Consider the following 12,447-nt stretch of genomic DNA (forward strand, 5'->3'; position numbering starts at 1 on the left):
GGAGTGAGCTCGAGTGGCCCAACTGTATCAATTGAAATCTTTTCAAAAGGTTTAAATGGGGTGTCTGAGTAGTGAGAAAGGGGGGGGGGTCACCACCCCCCCCCCGATAACGCAGTACCCTTCCTTACCGACCGTTGCGGATACCTCCTGCCGATAACTAATCATATCTGCTGTCGGTAATCTGTATATATCTGTGGTCGATACGAGTATCGCTTGTCGGTAAAGTAGGTATTTATATTACCGACTGTTACTAATGTTGCTCGGCAGTCAATTATCATGCGTATGATGACAAAATACTGTCACACTATCATTAGAGCTGGTACCTTACCGTATACTAGCTCTGATGATAGCATGACATGTATTTATATGATGATCAATCTGAGGATTTATATATTCAAACAGGGGGTAGGACGAGCACTTGCGAGAAGCTCTGATGCCACTACCATCTAGCGGTTTAGTTCTTCCCCCTCCCCTTTTTTTAGCGGATAACGTCACCCAGCGTATCTGAACTCGCTTTTTATGAGATAGAGTGGGGGAAATGAAGCTGCGCAAATGCTTGAACGATCTTCTGCGCTGTTACTAAGCTCATATTTCAGACCAAGTGGGGGTAATTCGAACCTGCGCAATAGCGTCTTTTTACCCGATTACATCATCTTCTGCGCTGTTACTAAGCTCATATTTCAGTCCAATTGGGGGAATATGGACCTGCGCAGTTGCGTCTTTTTACCCGATTACATCATCTTTTACGTCATAAGACAGGTCCAAACTCGTTTTTTTTTTTCGGTAACTAAGAGGGGGAAGAAAGAGTTTAGAGGGTGACTCTCGCGCCCATATGCATCAGTCTGCCTAAGTTTTTTGAAGCAAAAACTACCGTTGTTCTCACAAAAAGTGTATAACATAAGTAAAATCATTTCAAGTCTTCAAGTGTGTCGACAAAACGACTTCACAAGTAAGTACTATTTTTTATTCGAGCATCCACTGATACTTCTCACATATAATTCTATAACATGTTCTCCTTTATCTATCCTTTAGTGTCAAAATTCGATCTCTCAGCTATCAATGAAGTCAACTGTTTAGCAAACATTTTGCCAAACAAGAAAATGCAAGAATTGGAAGTTGACAAATTATATCAAATAACCGAGATAAAAAAAATAAACACGAAGTACGGGTCCAAAGTCATTGCACATTTAAACAATGAATTCTCTATCTATTTTCCAAACCGGACAAACAACGAACTTCTGGGTGACGAAGGAAAGTTAAAAAGCCTGAGCGAAATGGCAACCGAAGATTCGCTTTATCTCAAGTTCCTTGGGACCAAGTACAACAAATTTGAATTTGCATCCGAACAATCACCAGTTCCAGTATAGTTTCGGAAGTATCAAGACTTTTAAAACGTAAATTTTATTCATATTTATCATAGATATCTATTATAATCATTGTGACCATAATAAACATAAAAAATGTACATTATTTGAATATCCTAAACCAGTGTTAAAAAATTTGTTCATTTCGAGTTAACCTTACCATCATACACATAAAATTCAATGTAGTAATAAATAACCTAAGTTATCGCCCGTTGAAACATTCAACATCTTACGGTAAGTCAGAAATTCTATTTCTACATGAAAAAAGTCGTATCATCGAAGACTCTGCATCCCAAAATAGTTTCCAAGGGCCAGAAAAAATTCATATATGAAAATAGGGGTAAGCACTTAAACATATAAGTCAACAAAGATGGTTGATGCTGACGCATGCGCAGAATGTCCAGACATATTATCATATTATTATTAATTATACAATATTATATTAAAAAAATAAATAATATCAATTAGAATAATAATAAAAACAAAATTAATTACCATAATACGGCACCATAAATAAAAAAAGTAGAAATTTTATAAAAACCTATTTTTAATAATCAAGATAATAATTAGGATAATCGTAATAACTAAAATATCAATTTGGATAATAATTAGGATGATAATAATGTAGTCTTAAATTAAGAAGGAAACATTCAAAACTGAAATATGTTTTTTGTCATTTATTAAACGAAAGAGTATTCATAAAAAAAATTATTTAAAAAAAACATTCATAAAATTCAAAAAATATAAACTAATAGTCATTAAATTAATAAAAAAAATATTAAAATTAAAAAAAATATTATAATTATAAATCTTATAATTTAAAAAATATTAAAATTTTGAAAAAAATTAAACTTAAAAAAACTAATAGTTAGAAAAATTAAGAAAATATAAAAATTTTAAATAAGAAAAACAGACGCTTATTCATCATCCGTAGGGTCCTCAATCCCATCATCGATGCTTTCTTCATCGTCGTCCTCGTCATCAGGCCAATAAATACGTAAAGGTCCATTATTTGCGACTGGTCCTTGCGTCTGGAGGTTCGAGCTCTCAAAATATTCCCTGTCGGGATTATCGACATCCCTAAACCACCAGCACATTGCCTCTGGACATATATCAAGCTGAACGGTTATCCCACCGTGCGTAAAAATAACTGCATCAGGATCATCAACGTGAAGTTCGATTTCAGCATAGACTGCATCGAGAATATCACCTGTCAAACCCTGATCGACCCACATTTGCGGCATTAGAACGCTGTACGTAAGATTCAGCAATATCATATCTAAAAAAGGAAAAACATATCATGAAATAACTAAAGAATATTGAAATAACTAAAAAAAAAAAAATATTATTATAACTAAAGAATATTCAAATAACCCAAAAATATTGAAAAAACCTTACCATTCAAAGCGTCCGTTAATGATAGTGGAGGAAGTAGGATTTCATATATCCTTTCGAATTCCGGAAACTGCTCCACTAATAAATTTGGACTGAAAGAATAATGATGCGGCGATGGTATGAGGTCTCCAGGTTTGGAAAACCACCAACACAGGCGGGCGTTCCACAATCTCAATATTGTGGATACACCACCGACAACAATTGTCGCCCCATTCAGCTGCTGACCTGACACGATGACTTCTCTGAGGGCCGGTAAAATTAATCGCCAAAGAAGTCCAATTGCCTGAGCAGCCCATTCATTTGGAACGATATATCCGTATGATATTCCGTTTATCATTTTTAAAAACTGAAACATAAATTTCAAAATTATTAAGTTTTGTTACAAAATTCACTTACAAAATTTTTAATTATTAATACTTACATCCTCGATATAATTACACTGATGATGATAATGATAATGATGACAATAGTGATGATTATTGAAACCTATAAAAAAAAATTGACATATACACAATCACAAAAATAATTGTAAAATAAAAAATAATTGTTCTGCAACCAAAAGCGGAAACTTACAGTCCTCAATGTTAGGATGACGACAGATTCTTATTCAACCTGTAAAAAAAATTAATTAAATAACATTCACCCACCGACACTAACATTTTGAAAATAATATGTACTTACTTTAAAGCTATAATTATTTAAAAAAACGCAAAATTATCTAGTAATTAAATAAATATACACTGAGAAAAACTGGAGAAAAATAGCTATATTGTAGTTTACTCTCGGACTGTTGAAACGCTTATGATTGAACTTGAAATGAAATCTAGCAGCTATAAAAGAAGGCATTCATTGTATTGTCAACAAGTGTTAAACCAAAAACAAGCCTATGATGCACATTCGAGTGAAAAAGAGAGAACCTTCAGCCCTCTCCCATAGATCGTCTCACTCTAACATCGACAGACCGAACACACCACATGTTGAAGGACTTTCTTTAAAAAAAATATTTTAAAATCTATCTTTAAAAAATCAGTTTTTAAACTCATACATACAAAAGAAAAAAATTTTATTAATATTAACATTAAAAATAATAATAATGAATATAATAATGAATATAATAATAAATATAATAATAAATATAATGATATTTTAGTTTTATCGTTTCCATAATATTTAATCTTGATAAAAAATTAAAAAATAAAACGGGTTACACGTCCTCCCAATCTGAGAGGATTACAGTATCCTCCAGATCTGAGAGGATTACAGTATTAGCATCCTCCAGATCTGGGTGAATTACATTATTTGCATCCTCCAGATCTGACAGGATAACAGTACTGGGTTTCATACTTCGGTTAACATTATATAAAACTAATGATTCTAAATTATATAAATACGTCAAATATAATTATTACAATAAAAACTAAAAAAATAAACAGGTTACACATCCTCTAGATCTGAGAGGATGACTGTATCTGCATCCTCATCATATTGAAGATCTTGCTCCGTAACCCTAGCAACAACAAGGTCATGAAATTGTTGATGCTCCTGCTCAGTTAATGCCCTATCTAATATATAGAATAATGGTGGAATAAAACTATTAGCGATCACGTAGTCACTAGAATCCTGGGATCCGTTCGTAAGCCTGAAGTGGCACGCAACCCTTTCATCATTAATTTCCAGGGAAGCCTCCTCACCAAAGAAGTTGACGACTGAATCTTTCATTGACTCATTTGCCGATACTCTATCCCACAGTTGTGGCTCGATAAAATATCTCACCTCTTCCACTGAGAAATTTTCAACCCAGTGTTTTGGAAATAATACTGCATATCGCATGCAATAATAATCTACATGATTCTCTGTAATAAATAACAAAAAAGTAATAACGAAAAAGTATTATATAACAATCATAAGGTGTAAAAAATATTACCTGAAGGATCGGGGTTTTTAAATTTATTGAGTACCCCGCGCCAGATTCCAAACAATGGATCGCGAGTGGCATTATAGTAGAACCTCGGATCGGTTCTATTTGCATCGATATAAGGGATGCGGAACCACCAACAAAGATCATTGTGCTGAATGTTTAACTCAGCTGTCAATCCTTCTAATCGGAATAATGTTCCATCTAAATTATTCCCCTGACGAACAGCCCTTTCCATAGCATCGACTATCAAATTCATGACTCCATCGATTAATCTTGGAAATCTAATCCACCGAAAGGGTATGATCATATCATAACTAAATGTGTTCCCCATCTACAAATTACATTTTTATTTAGATAAAAATATCTTTCACCTTATAATACAAGAATTACTTCTACTTTACTTTAATTATTTTTTTCTTAGTTACTAAAGAAGCTCCAAGTTACAATATTAAAAAAATAGTCCACAAAAACTTTACAACATTCACCGAATACTTCAGAAATAATTTTAAAAATTGCACATGAACACTTTAAAACACCCACAGTAAATTCCCGAAATAATTTTAAAATCGATCAAAACAATAAATTTTTTTAAAACTTCTAACTTTAATTGTCATCGACTCTTTCACGAGCTGTGAATATTGTCTAATGAGAGATCAAGAAATAGTCTGTAAATAAAACCACAGTCGAGTATCAAAAATTAATAAACAAACCCATAAAACGTTCGCATGTGTAAGAAACACCCATAGAGCATCTTACTCTAACATGCAGTGTTAGATATGGGTGTCTCACTTTAACTTGGAATAAAGTTTATGTTACAAGTTTTTTTTCTGAAAAATCTATATGAACATATTATCCATTACGAAATTAACTATAACAATTTAATTTGTCTTATCGTTTTTATGTGAAAATCACTTTTTTCATATTAATTAAAAAAGGTATATATTTAAAATGATATATTTGAAAATTTTGAATATATAGATAAAATAGGGAATCGTGTTAACTTTGACATCTATCTGAAAAAAATCCATACTGGATCTGTATTATCCAACTCATACAAAAAATTCCATAGATTAACAGTTTTATCCGTCTTGAGTAACGTCATTTTTTCACATATACCTTTCCTAAAAGACATTATTATTATCGATCTCACGATCTAAAGTAAATATATATATATTAAATTACATATATTCTCACATCTTTTTCTACCATTTGTCCAACATAAACATTTTTTATGATCCAAATCGTATATATATTAAATCTTATATTTGATACTTCAATCCACATATTAATTCTTTAATTTATTTAGACGATTGATATGTAACACTCTTCTATGTAATTTCAACATACCCACCGGAAATAAACAATTTTTATTACACCTCTTAATGAGATTCGTACTATCATCGATCTTTGATACTCGCAGTATCATTATTTAACTCTCTCTTTCAAATCTGTCATCGATAACCGAAAGTAAAAAATTTTTATTATACCTTTTAAATTTATTATGTATTTCTTACTCTCTTTGTTAAATCTTAAACGATCGTTCATGTTATTGATATATATATATATCTTATTAATCTGTACCACCCAAGTAAATAATTTTTATAACACTCTTCTATGTAATTTAACATATCTGTCATCGATCACTCTATCACCGGAAGTAAACAATTTTTATTTTACCGTTTAATGAGATCTGTGCTAGCATCGATATTTGATACTCATAATTCTTAAAAAATTTATTATGTATTTTTTTTACTCTCTGTGTTTAATCTTAAACGATCATTGATAAATTCTTTTCTTTTCAATCTACACCACCCAAGTAAATATAACATATCCATTACGCTGCTTAATGAGATCTGTACTATCATCAATATTTGATATACTTATGAAATTTATTTTTTTTACTCTCTGTGTGTTCCTCGTTTTGAATACTCAGAAACCTTGATGACATTATTCTTATAGTCGAAAGCTCAAATAGCTTGTGAATACGCACTTAATTTACAGTTAAAGTGTAAATCTTTATGTGAACACATCTCAAGTTTTTATATAAAATAATTATTCCTGATCCACCAGTTTTCGTGATTTAAAACAGTGTTAAATAAAACAATTTAAAAATGTCCCAACGAGGTTTGGTTAAAGCTCTCCACAATTTAGTTAATACAGTGGCACAATCATATAATGATTTACAATCAGAGGTGGTGGATAAAGAGCAATGTCAGAGGTGTTACAATGTTTGTAATGATACAATAGACTATTTTAATACAATTTTGGTAGATCCTAATACCACCGCTCAAGTTCGACGATGTGTACAAGCAAACATAGCAGTTCTTTGTTGGTACAGTAATCAGTTTCTGCAACTTAGTGGACAGGTAGCAGGTGGTGATTTAAGTGTGAATAATCAATCTATTAAGTGGCAAGATCTCGAAAACGCATTTTCCAACAACATTAAGACAGGATCGATAATCAACCGCTCTCACACTGACTTGAGAGATTTTTTGAATGTCTCTAGAGACATTGTCCTGGATAAAATCCAAGAAATGCTAGAAAACGTTGCAGGTGTTAAAGTAAACGTTGAACTATTTTGCAAATTCAGGAAAAATACATCAGTTGAAGAAGAAGTTAAATCATTCAACACCAAGAGTCGGGCTATTTTACCTGCAACATCTTTAGCTGAGTGGTATACAGACTTTGTATACGAAAAAATGTTAAACAAGGTGGAAGAATTTAATCAAAAAGATTCAGGGTGGAGTTTGACGGAAATTACCAATCTGGTGGTAACAATGTCAAAATACACACCTCTGCAAGGAGGGACTTCAACTTTTGTGAGGCTTCCTCGAGATATCCAGATGAAACGAGCTGTTCTCAACATAGAAAATTTCGATGAGTACTGTTTTCTATGGAGCGTCGTAGCTGCGATTCATCTTCCTAACACTGGACATCCTAAAAGAACATCGGCGTATCCTCATTATAGTGCTGTCCTAGAATATACAGGTATTAAATTTCCTATGACACTTAAGCAAATCCCACAGTTTGAAAGATTAAATGATTTAACAATAAATGTATATGGTATTGAATCTCATTTTACAAAGAAAACATCTGAAAAAAGTATTATAATTCCATTATATTTAAGTAAATATTGTAAACTCAATAGAAAAACAGTCCATCTTTTAATGTTACAAGCTAATGTTAATTTAAATATGACAAGTAATGAGTATAAAAATTATGAGCCTATATATCATTTTGCTCTAATTAAAGATCTTTCACGATTAGTTAAAAGTCAGATATCAGCTTCGAAAAGCAAATTATTTTTTTGTGATCGATGTTTAAATCATTTTAAACTGGAAAAATCGTTTGAAGATCATAAAAAAGACTGTTTCGCATTAAATAAAGTTCACATGACGTTTCCGACTGAAGAAAATAAAATTTTAAAGTTTAAAAATTACCAGTATAAAGATATCGTACCATTTGTTGTCTATGCAGACCTAGAGTGTACACTTGAACCTCAAAAAAATGATAATTCTGACAAACATATACCACATAGTATCGCATTTTATCGTTTTTGTAGTTATAATAACAATTTATCTAAATTTGAACTGAATCGATCACAAACCTGCATCGAGTGGTTTGTAAAAAAATTAGAATGTTTAGCATTAGAAGTCGAATCATACTTAAAAAATCCTGTTGCTATGAAACCTCTGTCGAGACAACAAAAAGAGAGTCATGAGCAAGCAACTGTTTGTCATATTTGTGAAAGGTCTATAACTTCTGCTACAGATAAATGCTACGATCACTGTCATTTTACTGGTAACTATCGCGGTCCAGCTCACTTATCTTGTAATATAAATTATAGAAAATCTCACACTATACCAATAGTATTTCATAATTTATCTGGTTACGATTCCCATTTTATAATAAAATCTTTATCAACCGTTTTCGAGGGTAAAATTACATTATTACCAATTAATAAAGAACGTTATATATCTTTCACGAAGTATGTCGAAAACACATCAGTTTGCTTACGTTTTATAGATTCATTCAGGTTTATGGCTTCTAGTCTTGACAAATTAGCATCTAATCTGAATGATTGTGATAAACAAATTACTCAACAACATTACAATGATCCGGAAAAATTTAAATTAGTAACTCGAAAGGGTGTATTCCCATACGAGTACATAACTGATATTGACAAACTTAATGACAAACAGCTGCCTGATCAGGACTCATTTTATTCTAAATTATCGAACGATGGTGTATCCGATAATGATTATTCTCTTGCTCAATTAGTGTGGAATAAATTTGATATTAAAACATTAGGGGAATATTCAGATTTATATTTAAAAACAGATGTACTTCTTTTAGCTGACATATTTCAAAATTTCAGACATAATTGTATGGCTACTTATAGCTTAGATCCTTTACATTACTATACAGCGCCGGGACTTGCCTTCGATGCGATGTTAAAATATACAAATGTTGAACTCGAGTTATTTACCGATCCTGAAATGATGCTATTTATTGAAAAAGGTATCAGAGGTGGTGTATCTCAGTGTACAAATAGGTATGCAGTGGCCAATAATCGTTACATGGGATCCAGCTTTGATCCTAATAAAGCTGAATCCTATTTAATGTATTATGATGTGAATAATTTGTATGGTGCTGCTATGAGTATGCCGCTACCAAAAGGTTCATTTGAATGGGTTTACCCGCCTGACGATCTATCTTTTGACGTCGATAACCTAGATCAATTTTTAAACGACATCGATAGCATTGGCTATGTATTAGAAGTTGATCTACATTATCCTCAGGAATTGCATGATCTACATAAAGATTTACCACTATGTCCTGAACATTTTTCACCACCGGGTAGCAAGTATACTAAATTATCGACAACTTTATATGATAAAAAAAATTATGTTATACATTATAAGAATTTACGACAATGTTTAGATTTAGGATTAAAATTAACAAAAATTCACAGAGTTTTAAAATTCGAACAGTTACTCTGGCTCAAGTCATATATCGATAAAAATACAGATTGTAGAAAAGCTGCTAAAAATGAGTTTGAAAAAGACTTTTATAAACTTATGAATAATGCTGTATTTGGTAAGACTATGGAAAATGTTAGAAAATACAAAGAGATTCATATAGTGACAAGATGGGCCGGTAGATATGGCGCTGCTGACTATATTTGTAAGCCTAATTTCCATAGTCTTACTGTTTTTGACGAGAATATGATAATTATTGAATTGAAGGCGGCAAAAGTACGCTTTGACAAACCAATCTATGTTGGTTTTTGTATATTAGATTTATCAAAAACTTACATATATGACTTCCATTATAATTATGTGAAACAAAATTTTGCAAACAATGAATCGAAATTAATGTACACTGACACTGATAGTCTTATTTACCATTTTATTGTACCGGACATCTATGAGATCATCAAACGTGATATTGCCAAGTTTGACACCTCTGATTATCCACCTGATAATGTTTACAATATACCACTAGTTAATAAAAAAGTTTTAGGTCTGATGAAAGATGAGAATAATGGTAAAATTATGACTGAATTCACTGGACTTAGAGCAAAGTTGTATGCTTTTAAAATTTATAATGAAGATCAGGTAAAAAAGCGAGCTAAAGGTGTTAAACGTCCGACTTTGCGAACTATCACTTTTGAAGATTTCAAACGATGTTTAGAAGATCATGTAAATTTAAATAAGAAACAATATGTAATTAAAAGTAACAAACATAGTGTTAGTACAATAGTTCAAAATAAGATAGCTTTGAGTTGGGAAGATGACAAACGTCAGCTTCTGTTAAACAGTACTGATACCGTACCATGGGGTTACAAAGTATCAAGAGATGATATTATGACTATACCGAGACCAAATAAAAGACGAAAAATGTAAAAAATATTTATAGCTTTTAGGCTAGTAAAAAATAAAAACTTATATATACATGATTAAAAAATTATTTTGTTTTATTTTAAAAATATAATACATTTTTTACAGATCAGATTTATTTATCCAGCTATTGTGAGAGTTATCAAAGCCGAGCCACTTTACATATAATTTATTTCCACGTGTTTTTATAACTTTTTCTACTAGGTAAACATCCGGATATTTAACTTTGCTGAGTTCTTCATCGTAGAATCCACCTTCTATAGGCTGATCCTGATAGTCTACAAGTCTGTAGGTCGTAGGTACCGTATTTTGTACAGATTTTATAGTGAAAATCTCTGTTGTCCAGTTAGCTGTGTAACCTTTCTCAAACACATGTTTGTGTTTGCTAATTCGAACTTTATCTCCAACTTTGAACTTGGATTTTCGTACTCGCTGCTGCTGTCTTTGAAGAGGTTTGTATATATTTTTAAACAGTTTTTTTTCATTAGTAACAGTTACATCAACAGGTTTCATTTTAATTGTCCGATGTTTAGTATTATTATAAGTATTTAACAATTCTTCTAGCATGTTGATCCATCTATAATTACCACGAGCAGAGAATTGACGCCACATATTAGTTTTAAGTGTTCGGTTAAAACGCTCACATATGGATGCTTTCAGGTTACTGAACGTAGAGTACATATTAATTTTATACTGCTTCATAAGATTTTTGAACTCTTTATTGTAAAATTCTTTGCCTTGATCGACATGAAGATTTTTTGGAACACGTCCTTGTTGGAATATAGATTTCATTGCATTCGTAACATCACTAGCACTTTTATTTTTTATTGGTACAGCCCAAGCGTACTTGGAAAATATATCTATCACCGTCAGCAAGTATTTATTTCCTTTATTTGATGTAGCGTATGGGATCATTTCAACTAAATCTGCCTGCCAGGTTTCATCGAGTCCACGGATGTCAACATGTCGTCGCAGGTAATTTCTACGAGCTTGTTTATGAAGCTCATAAGCTATTACTGACTTCTTGTCCTCCATCGTTAAAAATTTTAGCTTCCAATTTCTTTATACGCCGGGTATTGTCATCAAGTGATTCTTTTCTTGTTTTTTTTAACCTTAATTTTAGGTCTTGAACCTCTTTTTTTAATGAGACGACTGTAGAGTCTAGTGTTACCACTTCAGTATGCAAAAGTGAAATGATCTCGGACAGATCATCTTTCATACTATCATACATTAAAGTCAATTTTTTATAGACAAGATCACGCGTAAATTTCAATGTTGCTGCATCATTATCGTCTGAAGGATCACCAACACGACACAATTTTTTACTCTCTAAATCATAATCTCCACCAGGAGTTAACTTAAAACCAACTCCAGGTGGTCCAGGTGGTCCACTAATAACTGCAGCTGTCGTTAACGAGCGTCCAAATATGTCGATACTCATTTTTTTTGCTCTTTACACTTTTATGAACAGTAAAAGACTGGCGAACACAGTTCAAAAATACTATTAATATATAATTCCAGCCTCCCGTAACTCTTCGATTATCGATATAATTTCATTTGTATGACTTGGATTACCGGCAGCTTGAGATGCCATGAGTAAACGTAGACGATCAACCAGTTCGTTTGGATCATCCCAATAAACGTAATCCATATGTGTTTTCTTTTTTTTTACAATCTTATATTTAGGCAACCCTTTTCCCTTAGGTGCTTTTGTATTTTTTGTAAGAAAATCAGCAATATAATTATTAAACTTTATTGTTGAGTCTTCATAAATACTACCATCTGATTTGTAATTTTTTCTATAAGCGTTTGTATTTTTAATAATCTCAAGGTATTTATTTTTATCATCTTGTGTAACACTTGCATC

The 12,447-nt window shown here is 31.9% G+C and overlaps 1 protein-coding gene across 1 annotated transcript; it reads left to right on the forward strand.

The window, feature by feature from the left end:
• The first annotated feature begins 6,788 nt into the window (after positions 1-6,788).
• On the forward strand, positions 6,789-10,586 carry LOC106693713 (uncharacterized). Its single transcript, XM_053741667.1, has 3 exons — positions 6,789-6,888; positions 6,949-9,544; positions 9,653-10,586. The coding sequence occupies exons 1-3, from the start codon at positions 6,789-6,791 to the stop codon at positions 10,584-10,586; spliced, it is 3,630 nt and encodes a 1,209-aa protein (XP_053597642.1).
• Positions 10,587-12,447: the final 1,861 nt, after the last annotated feature.

Source organism: Microplitis demolitor, chromosome 9, assembly GCF_026212275.2.
Source record: "Microplitis demolitor isolate Queensland-Clemson2020A chromosome 9, iyMicDemo2.1a, whole genome shotgun sequence".
Classification (NCBI taxonomy): domain Eukaryota; kingdom Metazoa; phylum Arthropoda; class Insecta; order Hymenoptera; family Braconidae; genus Microplitis; species Microplitis demolitor.